Genomic DNA, 14564 nt, shown 5'->3' with positions numbered 1-14564 from the left:
CAATGAATGTTTTGAAAATCTGGGTGTTACGCATGAACTGCACATGCGCATACGCAACGCTCGGCACCGTATGTCGGGTAACGACACAGGCCGTTTGTGATTTCATATAAGAGCGTATGCCTCCCAGTTCCTGAGTACGTCTAAGTGGCTTGGGGCGGTACTGTAGGTCAAATTGTGAACTTTTCGAAAATGTGCAAAAAACGTTCACATCTGTACTTAAACATAGATTCTGTCAAAAGCCTTCCATCTCCACAAAGCTAACACAGACACTCAGGCTACCTACCCTCACCTTTAGATGCAATAAATCGGTCGTTTTTTTTCTTCACAAATTATTACATGGAAAAATCTGCTGCTCGCACTCGCTTTCTAAAGTGCACTTTTACATTTCGCAGAAAGGCCCAAGGAAACAGCGCGCCTGTCAGCATTCATATTTTTGTGACCCTCTATCTAGAGTGCAGGTGACATATAACGCCCATTCAGAGTGCCTGGATATCTTCGTGCCTCATTTTAATATTTTCCTGCAAGGAGTTGCGGGGGTATTTGAATAACTGAACCAAAACTCTCACATCCGCTGTGTGTTCTGTCGTTCTGTAATCATTTCTTCTCTTCCTCCACTTTTGCTTTGTATCCTCTTCGTCCACACATTTTATGCTCTGTTAAAATCTGTATTCGCGAAATTACTACTCTTCCTTTTATGTGAGCGCGCGTGTGTATGTTTGTGTGAGCGTGCATTGTTCTTCCTATGCATTGTTTTGCCGAGTGCGCCAGCACCAAGACCCTCGAGGTTGTTCCTCTGCACTTTAATAAACAAATTTGATTGATTGATTGATTGTCATGTTTCGTATTCTGCAGAAGGTCATCAGAGAGCATAGACATTTCCATGTTCCTGTCTGTCATCACCAACACTGAACCGCCTACAGAACACTGAGTCATTATAACGCTGATTTCCATCACCTCGATATTTTTCATAACTCGCTCTCATCGTTGTTTTCCGACCTTTGCGTTGTTGTGTCCTGGTTTTACACATTGTTCAACCGCCTTTCTCCTCCTTTCTCTTTTCTATTCAGCTTACTTTTTGTTGTATGTACACTGTTGTTTTCAAAATTATTCTTTTTATTCACTGTTTTGTCCTGTTCCTATATTTCCCTGCAGTTTTCGTTTGTTTGTTAATGTATACGTGCGCCAGAACTCAGACCCCAGGGTTGTTCATAGGTAAGGTAAATAAATAAATAACCACAACTATTATTATTATTATTATTATTATTATTATTATTATTATTATTATTATTATTATTATTATTATACAAAACCAGTGTTGATGACCAAGTATATCAGTTAACGGAGTTCGTTCAGCAGTATGCGTAAATACACTTCCCAGTGCAGTCCTAAACGCTCTAAATATCCCCACTGATGCGCATCTCAACTTAGAACTTCACTAAAGTATAAAGATCGTGCGCACTGAAAATCGGGAAGTCCTGTGCCTAATTAGTGCACAGAAGAATTTCTTTTTATTTTTTTTCGGACTCTCTCCAAGCCCCTCCACAAGGCGGACCACGACTGCATTCTTTTGGAAAAGGGCGCGTCCGAATGCCGGCCGAATTTCGGAAGTACATCCGTAAGCGCTCAAATATGCCTTTGAAAGTGTTTTCGCCTGCTCCACTCTAGATGAGTAGAAGTCCAAGCAGTCGCGGCTAGTTTTGCTGCCCATTTCTCATTCTTACGTAAATCGTCAGGTTTCAGCGGTGGTGTCAGTCAGCAGCACACGACCGTTCCCACATCTAGTGCTGTGTTGCTTGACAAAAGAGCTCATCCAGGAATGCCTTAAGCGCTTGAGGCTTTCCCTATCGTGCGGCGCTGATAGCATCCGCTCCGCAATTCTAAAAGCTTACAGCAGTATATTTGCCCCGTTATTCATATACACATATATATATATATATATATATATATATATATATATATATATATATATATATATATATATATATATATATATATATATATATATATATATATCAGCACTGTGGTGCAGCGGTGGCGTAGAGGTAGAACACCCGCCTCGCGTGCAAGAGGTCCGTGGTTCGAATCCCGGTGCCGGCAATTTTCCACCGGATTAAAAAAAAAATCCGCGTGTTGATAAAAATTGCACAAACAGGCCTGGAGTGTGGCCTGATCCCGGTGACCAGAACCGGTAACGCACTCCCTCACCAGAGCAGGATTCGCCACCCTGGTGCAGTACTTGGCAACAACCTCCTATGAACACAACAGCCTTAGGAGATATGCAAAGGGGGAAGGCAGCTGGGGAGGATCAGGTAACAGCAGATATGTTGAAGGATGGTGGACAGCTTGTTCTAGAGAAACTGGCCACCCTGCATACGCAATGCCTCATGACCTCGAGCGTACCGGAATCTTGGAAGAACGCTAACATAATCCTAATCCATAAGAAAGGGGACGCCAAAGACTTGAAAAATTATAGACCGATCAGCTTACTGTCCGTTGCCTACAAAGTATTTACTAAGGTCATTGCAAATAGAATCAGGAACACCTTAGACTTCTGTCAACCAAAGGACCAGGCAGGATTCCGTAAAGGCTACTCAACAATAGACCATATTCACACTATCAATCAAAGTGATAGAGAAATGTGCGGAATATGACCAACCCTTAACTATAGCTTTCATTGATTACGAAAAAGCGTTTGATTCAGTCGAAACCTCAGCAGTCATGGAAGCATTACGGAATCAAGGTGTAGACGAGCCATATGTAAATATACTGAAAGATATCTATAGCGGCTCCACAGCCACCTTAGTCCTCCATAAAGAAAGCAACAAAACCCCAATAAAGAAAGGCGTCAGGCAGGGAGATACGATCTCTCCAATGCTATTCACAGCGTGTTTACAGGAGGTATTCAGAGACCTGGAGGGGGAAGAATTGGGGATGAGATTTAATGGAGAATACCTTAGTAACTTGCGATTCGCTGATGATATTGCCTTGCTTAGTAACTCAGGGGACCAATTGCAATGCATGCTCACTGACCTGGAGAGACAAAGCAGAAGAGTGGGTCTAAAAATTAATCTGCAGAAAACTAAAGTAATGCTTAACAGTCTCGGGAGAGAACAGCAATTTACAATAGGCAGCGAGGCACTGGAAGTCGTAAGGGAATACATCTACTTAGGACAGGTAGTGACGGCGGATCCGGATCATGAGACGGAAATAATCAGAAGAATAAGAAAGGGCTGGGGTGCGTTTGGCAGGCATTCCCAAATCATGAACAGCAGGTTGCCATTATCCCTCAAGAGAAAAGTATATAATAGCTGTGTCTTACCAGTACTCACCTACGGGGCAGAAACCTGGAGGCTTACTAAAAGGGTTCTACTCAAATTGAGGACGACACAACGAGCTATGGAAAGAAGAATGATAGGTGTAACGTTAAGGGATAAGAAAAGAGCAGATTGGGTGAGGGAACAAACGCGAGTTAATGACATCTTAGTTGAAATCAAGAAAAAGAAATGGGCATGGGCAGGACATGTAATGAGGAGGGAAGATAACCGATGGTCATTAAGGGTTACGGACTGGATCCCAAGGGAAGCGAAGCGTAGCAGGGGGCAGCAGAAAGTTAGGTGGGCGGATGAGATTAAGAAGCTTGCAGGGACGGCATGGCCACAATTAGTACATGACCGGGGTTGTTGGAGAAGTATGGGAGAGGCCTTTGCCCTGCAGTGGGCGTAACCAGGCTGATGATGATGATGATATATATATATATATATATTTAATAACTCTATAAATATTTCAACCTTTCCTCACATGTTGAAAACTGCTCGCGTTTTTCCTGCATTTAAATCTGGCTGTAAAACCGACGTCTCGAATTGTCGCCCAATTTCTCTTCTCTGTGCCACGACTACGATTCTTTAGCTTGCTCTTCACAACATATTTACTGCGAAGAACTTATCGGTTCCGCATCAGCGTGGACATCTCACCGGCCTCTCCACTATTACAAATCTCGCAAGTTTCATGACACAGATCCCTGCGCCGGTACTTCGAAGGAGGGCGAGGTGACGCCATTTATTGCGACCTTCGCAAAGCTTTTGATGTAGTCAGCCACTCACTGCTTCTGATCAAGCTTACACACTCTGATGCTGACTAGTAAGTTGTCAATCTCATGCTCAGTGATCTTCTTGATAAATCGGGTTATGTTAACGTCAATGGCCAAACGACTTCTTTTTACATGGTAACCAGCGCCGTCCCTCAAGGATCAATATTAGGGCCAGAACTTTTAAAATTATTATTACTGACGTTCTTTCCAATTTCGGAGCTTTTCTTTCCTTCCATATGCCGATGGCATCCAGATTCTTTAAAAAATCACACTGTTGATGGCCGTCACACCCTGCAGTCTGACCTGTATTCTTTTTCTAAATGGTGTACAGATAATAACCTCACCTTGAATGCTGCTAAGACCGAAATCATGACTTTCACACGCAAAAGCGCAAGCATTTCTCTTTCTTATTGTGTAGATTCTGTAGCGCTATGTGAAGTCTGCGAGATTAATGTTCTCGGTGTACTTTTTCATGCAACCTTACACTTTTCTGCTCATACTAAACGCGTTGCAATGGGTTTAGACTATGGAGAAAATTCAAGGTCTCCTACACCGTTCCACAATTTTTGTACACAACAATCTGTCTACCTCAACGAGAATACGCGTCGGTCGTCTGGAATGGCATTTCTAAATTCAACAGTGGCATCACAGATCAGGTTCACAAAAAGTTTCTAAGTATATATCATCACAGCTTTGCTAACACGGACACTGGGCCTTGTTCTAGCACCGTTGGATTATGGTTATTGCCTTTACCTCGCTGCCGACGTAATCGCGCTGACCTTCTGTTTCTTTTCAAACTCCTTCACGGTGTCCTCACCTGCCCCGAACTCCTCATTTGAGTCACGTTTCGTATTCCGCGCAAGACCACCAGAGAACATAGACTTTTCCATGTTCTTGCCTGTCATCACCAACACTCAACCGTCGACAGAAGCAGTCTTTATAACGCTTATTTTCACGATTCCGATATTTTTGATAACTCGCTGTCATTGTGCTTTCCGAGCTTTCCGTTGTCGTGTCAAATTTTCCCGCATCGTTCAACTCCCCTTCTCGTCATTTTTCTTTTGTACTTACATTGAGGTTTGTTGTATGTACACGGTTGTTTTCGATATTGTTCTTTTTATTCGTTGTTCTTCTTTACTTAAACTGCCCTGCAGTGTTTTGTTCTGTTAAGGCATGCGGTGCGTCAGCACTCAGGCCTTACGGCATTTCCTGGGCACGGTAAAGGAACGCTTGGTCGATTTACTGATCATTATTTGGCTCGAAAAAACGTATCTGCGAAAGCGTCCGCTGGCAGAACCCTCCCGGCGGACGCACGAGCGACGGCGAGGCCGAGAACACGCACGTCTGAGCGAGAGCTCTTGCGGCTTCCCCGGGACGCGGTGCTGCCTTTGCGGCTCAGGTCGTCGATTTGAAGAGCGTCGATGTCCAGCGAATTGAGGAACTCGTCCACGTTCACTGGAAAATTTAAGAAAAAAAAATATGCATTATTTTTATTCATTTTGAAACTCAGAAATGAACTAGCAATAGACAAACATATAACCCTAGATGACACAAGGTACCAACTCAGTTGTATGCGTGGTAATTTAGAAGTTTGTGCATTTGTCCGTAACACCAAACTTGAATGGTCCGACTTCGTGAACAGAAAGTGTAAACGCAAATTTTCTTTGGTACTAAAGCATCTTGATTTTCATAATGCTAAGCCAGTCAGCGTACGTTTTCTGACCTTTAGTTATTATGACATTAACAATCTTGGGAAAAAAATACATCTCCAATCTCTCCGCGACTGAAAATTGGCATACGAGTGCATGACTACGTGAGTTGAAGAGCATCATTGCAGCAACGAAGCAAGTCGACGCCGCCACGCAGGAAGTGGTCTTCTGCATGAAATAATTTTTTCAAGAAGAACGCAAAAAGAACGCAAATGAAAAAAAGAAACCGCCTCCATTTCACCCTGTGAAGTACATGTACGACCCACCGCGGTTGCTCTGTGGCTATGGTGTTGGGCTGCTGAGCACGAGGTCGCAGGATCGAATACCGGCCACGGCGGCCGCATTTCGATGGGGGCGAAATGCGAAAAAACCCGTGTACTTAGATTTGGGTGCACGTTAAAGAACCCCAGGTGGTCGAAATTTCCGGAGTCCTCCACTACGGCGTGCCTCACAATCAGAAAGTGGTTTTGGCACGTAAAGACCCATAATTTCAAGTATATGTACATCGACGCTGTCACCGAAGTTGCGCAAGCACCACCAGCGACATACGTCACGCGCGCACGCACGTGTGCGAAGGCGGAGCGTGTGCTTCCTCCTTCTTCGACAGGCCGAGCGCAAGCGCCTTGTTGAACTACATGAAAAGCAAATTGCTTCAGAAAATGTGTAAAGCTGCAGACATTTTATTGCGGACATTGTTATTCGGGTATGCGAGAAAACATAAATATGTTACGCGGAAACTGAAAGGCAAGGCCCTGTTCCAGCCGCCGTTTGAGGCCATGTCTGAGCGGCTGCGGCCGCAGGGTGCCGGCGCCGTTGGCACAGCGTACTTCCTCGTTATTGTAAGCCCTCCGCCTAGCGCAAGTGCGTTATTGAACTAACTTAATTTGTCAAAGTAATATGCGTAAGAAAATTCATGAAGTACGATTTACACACACCCTGGCATGATAGCATCGGGTTGTAATTCGAATATCCGAGAAAACTTAATTCTGTTACGCAGAAACTGAAAGACAAGGCCCTTTTCCAGTTGCAGTTTTTTTTTTTTTTTTGATGAGCACGCCACGAGAAATCCCTACAAACCTGAGTATAATATCTTAGCTGTAAAAAAAAAAAAAAGAAGAAAGAAACGGCATCCTCGGCCCAACGCATTCGTGGGAGACTCTAAGCGGCGCTATTCGATAGAAACCTCGTTGGACATAACGAAGTCAGGTACTGAAAACCAGCGAAGCCCTCAGTAGTACGTTGGCAGACCGTGGCACGCATCTTTAAAACAACGTAAACGCGATAAAAAAAATAAAGAAAAGAAAGAATTTGCCTGAGTGACGCGAATGAGATGCATTGCTCCGCCACACTTGTCTCCAACTGGAGCGCATAATCCAATCAGTGAAGAATATGCGGCGTCGGAGCGGTGCTTTAATAACCAAGCGTCGCTAGACATAATAGGTGCACTGCAACGGGTGATTCGAGGCAAGTCGCCGTTTAATACGGGATGCCTTACCACGCTGCGGACGAGGGTTGGGGAAGCCAAACACCAATTTCGGCGCCGCCGCGTTCCGCTGTTGTGACGCTTGCATGAATGCACTTCTTATAAGCTCTTCTTTCTTTTTCAATCAGGCGGAGCGTGTCTACGGGCGCTGTCTTTTAATTAAAACCGTCTGCTGCCCGGTTCGAGTTGCGTGTCGTCCATTAATTAGACCGCCCACGTGTTGTCAGCGGTCGTGGCCTGTCCGCAGCGAGGCTTTGAAATGGAAGCCCGCGGCAGCAGCAGCATGCAGTCAGGGCTAAAGGATACACAACAAACTCGCGGCAGCCGCGAAGATTAGAAAACAGCCGCGCCTTTCTTGATCTTGCCGCCTGTGGGTTTAGCAACACCCTCTCTCCGCTTCCTGCCATGGCGTGAATCCCACGAGAGGTCATCTCCTTTATTTGTGTCGCAATACCGCGCGCTCCCTCGAGAAGCATGAACAGGTGTAAAGGCAGCTCGCTCGAAAAAAAAAAAAAGAAACAGACAAAGCGTAATTGCGTAGCTTTCTGACACGAGAAGCGCTTCAAATTCCTTGGTTCGTCTTGCGTTCACCGACCCCTTTATTGTCAGAGCGGTGTCTGGCGCAGTTTTGGTTTTGCTGTGAAATAGCATGATTCGATCCCTGCACGAGCGCCATACATTCATACGTGGTTTGACAAGGCAGGCTGTCTATCGTGACCGGGTGCGGGGAAAATGCTGCACCAGCGTGGAAGTATGTATACACGCAGCTTGAACTGCTCGAAGAGATTATACGTATGCGTGGCAAGAAAAAAAACAAAAACGTTATAGATCGTTTTCACAATTCGAAGGACCATGGAACGCTGTCAATATTTGTGCCACCAAAAAGAAAGAGTGCTGAAGACGAAAATGCCCACTGTAACAAATAACTCATTTACATTTCATTATATTTCCTCTACAGCGGCCTTTCTGAGTTCGGTGCACTTTCTGTTCACTTGTTCATTCTTGCGCTTAAATTTTGCGCCACAAACATTAAAATCTACGCGCCGAGTAGCTCAATATCCTACTTTGCTGATCACCTGCCGTGGTTGCTCAGTGGCTATGGTGTTAGGCTGCTGAGGACGAGGTCGCGGGATCGAATCCCGGCCACGGCGGCCGCATTTCGATGGGGGCGAAATGCGAAAACACCCGTGTACTTAAATTTAGGTGCACGTTAAAGAACCCCAGGTGGTCAAAATTTCCGGAGTCCTCCACTACGGCGTGCCTCATAATCAGAAAGTGGATTTGGCACGTAAAACCCCATAATTTTTTTTTTTTACTTTGCTGATCATGGAAGCCGAGGCAATCACTAGTTACTTTCGGTTGTGTTAACGTGCAGCGCCGCCATATTGCGCAGTGAAAGGAAAACAAAAATCTGCGAACGCCGTCAGAACAACATTTCGTGCACTTTGATCGCGCAGCCGCTGCGACGCCTCGGCATAATATAGCTTATATTTGTTGTTACATTTTCCTATGGTAAAGGGATACAACCTATGAATGACAAGCTGAAAGAGTCTTCAGATGGTATTACGATCGATCGATCTACACTAGAACTTATGAGTGCCTATACAAGTAACTTTCTTTCTTAATATTCATTTTGTACGCCTAGCTACGCTTCATAGTTCAGCTTTAGGCATTTACTTTAAGCTTAAGAGGAAGCTTTAGCTCGGACCCAACTACGACACGGCCTATTCAAATACATGTAGAACGCAAAAACGTTTTTCTGAGATAACTCCTGGACCGATTTTAATGAAATTTGTTGCATTTAAGAGAGAACGCTAAATTATAGTGACTGCTGGAAGCGCAATTTAGATTCAGGGCCTGAATTTTGTTAAAGAGATTTTCAAAACTTGGCAAGTTTGAAAATAATAGAAGCACGAAGTTTACAAGTTAATAGCTTTGCATCAAGAACAGATATCGCGGTTCTGTAAATAACACGCATTAGATAATTAAAAGCGGACAAATTGAATATGCCATTTTATATCTTACGTCAAATTGTTACGTCGTGAACAAGGGTTCCGCAAAAGCTGTATTTCCATATTATTACATTTTTTAGATACACGTGACACATCAATCTTGTCTGCTCTAGATGCGCTGTTAGATGCAATTCACATAATTTTGATATCATTTTTCGTTGTTGAGTTAAAGAGTTTTAAGGTTGATAGTTTCATTTTCTGAAAAATTGCGATTTATGGCAATTTTTAATAAAAAATGCGAATTAAATAAGAAATTCGATACAAGAGTCACTAGATTTTAAGGTTTCCTTTAAAATGCAACAAGCCTCATCAAATTTGGTGCAGTTGTTGCCGAGAAATATGAATTCTACTTTTACATGTATTTAGATAGGAGCACCCGAGCTAAAGCTTCCTCTTAAGGCTCGGCGGTCGACATTATTTACCTTTGTAGCACGAATAACACGAAAAGAGGTGTCTCACTCTAGGCGTGAAAGTTCACAGATGCTCGAGCGGTCTCAAAGGGCTCCACGCTCACTTCCGGGAAACTGGTCTGTGTTACGGATAACAGTATGTAGCCTGCCAGCCGAGGCGCTACAGAGACGCCGATGATGGCCGCGATGTGCTATTTACGAGCCTCTTATTAACGCGCTTCGAAGCAGACGCCGCCAATGATGCGGCACCGCTTGTCACGTGGCTCGTTCCTGCTTTTGTTGATAGCGCCGGGCATGCCCTGACCTAGGGCCGCAAGCGACGAGGGGGGCCGTTGTGAATACGCTGCTTAATAGCGAGAGCGTTGAACTCGAGATGAGTGCGTTGGCCCGTGCGCAGCACGCGTGTGCCTTCAAAGGGCGAGCAGCGAAGGAAGAAGCACCGGTGCGTTCGACAAGCAGAATGACGGGGCTCGCAACGCCAGGTGCGAAGGTCCGCAGCCAGCGCGCCGTCTAGCCCTGCGCCGCTCGATCGATCGGTCACGTGTCGCGCGCCGTGACACGCCGTCGTCGTGCCGGCGCGGTGGCCGCTGCCACCCGGCAGCAGCCGGAATGCGGCGCCGGCAGTGGCCGACTAAATTCAGGCTATCGGATGGTTGAGTATGAGAAAGTTTGACGGGCTCAGCGGTAGCGCTTTTTGGTGTGCTATCCGAAACATCTGCACGGCGATGGTAAAGGATATAATTATTCTTATTAAGAACATATCATAATGCTGGAACGCAACGTGCATGCTGACTGAATAATTTGCTGAATGTATATTCAACAGTTGATGTGTTTTGGAGCGAAGACGGAGTTTTCTAGCTTGAAGAATACTGACTGGCATACCTGCAGCTTTTTTAGTCAGAGCTAGATGGTGACCACATTGATGGAGGAATGGCTAAACAATTCTATCAATAGATCGGTGTACGTGAGGCTCCGTTGTATAATGGTATAAAGTAAGAAGTGCCTCGGTTACTCCATTTCTGTCTCTTATGCGTAGGAGAAAAAAAATAAAATAAAGACAAATCAATCGAGAAAAAGAAAAAAAATAAAGAAATGACTTTTGCGGCCACTCCGGCTCTCGAGACATTCATTGCGTCTGCTACCGACACCGCCATTTTTTTTTTTTTATGAACAAAGACTTCTTTGCGATGCGAACGTCGCCTTCATCGGCTACTGCCTCCGAAATACATGACGGAAGCCATGGCTCTCAGAATCTGCGGGGCGCACAAAAACCCGCGCAAATCACCAAAACAGCAAATGCCCCGGGGTAAGCCAGTAGTTAGTGTGACTGGTTCTCGAGTGCACATTGCTGCGAGTTCAAACGCAATGGTAGCAGCAACGGGCGATGCCTTTGTTCCTTTTCGCCATTTGGTTAGGGTTGCAGGGAATGTCACAGCATTCCAGACTAATAATGCGACTTGTAGACAGTGGCGCAGAGAAAACGCACTACCACGTGCTGCGTACTGGGTTTGCGCACTGCAACTGCCGAGATGTGTGTACTTGTATAGGCCTGCTGGACGCGGGAACAGCGATCGGTAAATGTGTCCAGAGCAGTGCTCGGCTGTCGAGTGGGCCCGCGGGAGCTCTACAGGGGCTCCTTATTTTATGATGCAAGTTTTAGAATTTTCAGAGTCGATTTAGTTCATTAGCTCTGGTTTCCGTTTGCCGCCGGTGGAGGGTGGCTAGCAGCAAGGCCTAGGCCTGGCGACGACTACCGCGCAACAGAAAGGACGGACAGATCATAGCAACGCGAGTTTTAAACACAGCGGCAAAATGCAACGGCTCTAAAGATGTTTAATATGGTATGCGCCTAGGCTAGTTGGTAAGAAATGAACCTTTACTACACAACGCGCAACAAAAAGACCAAAGGAAACTGCTGCACACAAGCGTTTACCGCGCGTGATTGCATGACTCAAGTGTGCGTGCCTTTGCTGCATGGAGTGCTATGTAGGTTTTTGACATGGAAACCTGAATAAATAAGGACGGTTCATAATATCACACAAATACGTTCATGGCTACCAACAGTGCACGCGCAATCAGCGGCCCAATCACGTAAAACTATTGCAATCTGATTTTATTTCAATCTCCTGACGTCATACCTACGTAACTGCCGACGCATGCATCGGGTAGCGACTCGCAGAGTTGTTTGAACAGCCCAACCACACGCTCTCATCGTTCGCAGGAGGTCACTTTTGGGGCGCGATCGGAGATATTTTGTTCGATACGCGTTCTGTTCAGTTGCTGCAACGTCACAAAGTTGCAGTATGCAAAATTTGTGACAGCGGGGCGGAGAGAGCAGCCAATCAGGAAGCGGTGACCTCCCCGGAAGTTTACCTCCGTCGTTTGTCGTCTGCTTGCAAACAGTATACTACAAAGCCAAATGTTTCTCGTCTTCCAATTGAATGAAATATTTATCTAAAAAAATGTATTTTTTCTTCTCAAGCCCAAACACGTTTTCAAATAGTAGTACGTGTGACTACTGCAATTTATAACTATTAGGTTCTTTGCGTCGTCCCTAGGTGGTGTCGCGCACAGCGAGAAGGAAAAAGAAAAAAAAAAACGACGGGAAGAGTGGCGCACTTTTCAAGAGGCAGCGACAACATCCCAGTGGCTCGCTGGCACCGATGATCTTGTCGATTTCTCGGTACAACCAACGAATTATTTGTTTCGAGAAATAAGAACGACGCCGGAATTCACTTTCTGCCATTTCTTCAAACGTGTTTCGCACCGCCACCCGCTCTCCTCCTTCCTCTAGAAAAGCCAGCGCAACAATCTAAGTTTCCAACGGAAGCGCCATTTTCTAGAATTAAACTATGGATTGGATTCAAACGTGCCATTCCGCAGCCGAAAAGGCCGCCTGTTGGATCCAATCCAATCCACCAGACGCGCCATGCGAAGACATATGATCGCTCCAAACTTCTCAACTCCCGTCGCGTTCGGACGAAATGCTCGGTGGGCGGATGATTGACAGGAGCGTGTCGTCACTTTGACGTCACCAAAAACGGGGCGGCGCCCCGCGGCTGGCGACGTCGGCGCGGAGTAGGCCAATCGCGCGCGCCGGTAACCGAACGAACGCGCCGAACAACCATCTCCGATCGCACCCTTGTTTGCTGCAAAGCGAACAGCATTGCCTACCTTGACAGAATTTTCTTATCCGAATCGCTTCCAAGAGGCGAGGAGGACGCTCAAGGGGAGAGGGTTTCGGTGGATCCGAGCCAGCGCAGTGAAAGTAGATGACCGGACGAGGAGGGTCGTGCTGGCGTCTGATTGGTCCGCTTACCGTTGCTCAGGTTAGATGTAGCTGGTTGAAAATCACGGCGGTGTGCAACGAAAGGTAAAAAATGCTGCTAAACGGAATCTTTAATGACGGAGAGTTGGCAGAGCGATGTCGTATACGTGTCGAAAGGGCTCGGAAACGTAATATTGTCATGCAAAATATATATGTTATACGCAAAGAAATCGTTTCTAACCGATAGCTCCGAGCAGTAAGTGCTAGAGCGATCGTCGGCCAGCCATCTTTTATTCCTTTCGGAACGTGTAGCCTCTGGCTATTACAAAAACAAAAAAATCGCTTTTGTACGGCACATTCATGCATCGTTAGTGCGTACACGTCACTATTACGTGGCGCGATTTCACGGTTTTGTGACGTCAAGTGACAGACAGGCGAGGTGGGCGCAGCAACAAAAGTTGGCGAAAATGGCGAAAAGGCAGAGAATCGGAAACAATTACATTTGTTTTATTCGGATTAATCATCCGTAATAAGTGCGCACACGTCATATCAGATGGGGTGGGTCATTCCCGCAGTTGTCATGACGTCGCGCGACAGATCGGTGACGTAGGTGCGGCCGGAATAATTTTTGCCCGATTATGGAAGGTAATGAGAAAAATGGAATAGAAACAGATTGGAATAGCTATACGTTATAGCTCCCCAGCACCGTAACCAAATATCTTGCGCGAAGCATCGCGCAGAAGGCATTTTGGCTTTTTACCTTTCGCAGAGTATATTTATTTGGGAACTTATAGGAGTTCCTACCAAATATAAAGTTGTGAAAAGTGAGCAATGGGCCGCTAAAATATTAATATTAAAAGAAAACAAGCCTTCTCCAGCCGTGTGCATGCGCTGGTGAAAATGTTTCATCTACGAAACTGTACTTAAGGGTGTGAAGTTCAGAAGGGGCCAACCTGAGAACAAGAACGATGGTTCATCTAGAATACTTTTTATAATGTTGCTTTTGCAGTATGTGTACGAAGCGAACATCCTTGCTTGTATTTATTTAATTCCTACGTTGTGCCGCGTGGCAATCCGGGCAAATAATGAAGAAGAAGAAGCAGGTCGGGAAAGCTGCGCCTCCGTCGCCCGTCTCGCGGCAGCGCAGTTGGAGCGACGAATCCCACGCTTTCAACGATAACATGCGGTTTATTTTCGTACTTCATCTCGTAATAATATGTTGCATGTTATACCCTTGCATAAAATTAACAAGTGCTAGTACCTTCTTTCCGGATAACATAAGCTGCACTGATATATAGCGCACTCTCAAGTATCTGTGGACCATAGTTTCACTTCGGCTGCGCAAAAGGTAGACTATAGTTGAAGGAAGCTTCCAGCTCTAGCTTTGAAACACCACGGACCAACAAGTCCTTGCAGCTGGAACCAAAAAGCCTGCAATACCGTTTGCAGTCCCGTGACACCGCGTAAAACTCCCAGCAATATCTTCTTTTTTTTTGCTATTAGTCTATTATGGTATGGCAAAACAGTACACAGTGACCTAAACCATCGCAAGGGGTTAACGTGGTTAGTGGGTTGACAGTAGGAATCGGTTGAGG

The 14564-nt window shown here is 45.6% G+C and overlaps 1 protein-coding gene across 3 annotated transcripts in view; it reads right to left on the bottom strand.

Annotated features, from left to right (window-relative positions):
- nwk (FCH and double SH3 domains nervous wreck) overlaps positions 1-14564 on the bottom strand; it is a 202631-nt gene that overhangs the window by 83186 nt on the left and 104881 nt on the right. For all 3 annotated transcript variants that reach the window (XM_075688106.1, XM_075688108.1, XM_075688107.1), the window contains exon 14: positions 5430-5542. In XM_075688106.1, the coding sequence (XP_075544221.1) occupies positions 5430-5542 (113 nt within the window). The remainder of the gene's footprint in view (positions 1-5429; positions 5543-14564) is intronic.

Source organism: Dermacentor variabilis, chromosome 4 (assembly GCF_050947875.1).
Source record: "Dermacentor variabilis isolate Ectoservices chromosome 4, ASM5094787v1, whole genome shotgun sequence".
Lineage (NCBI taxonomy): Eukaryota > Metazoa > Arthropoda > Arachnida > Ixodida > Ixodidae > Dermacentor > Dermacentor variabilis.
This window is presented reverse-complemented; position numbering and strand designations above follow the sequence as displayed.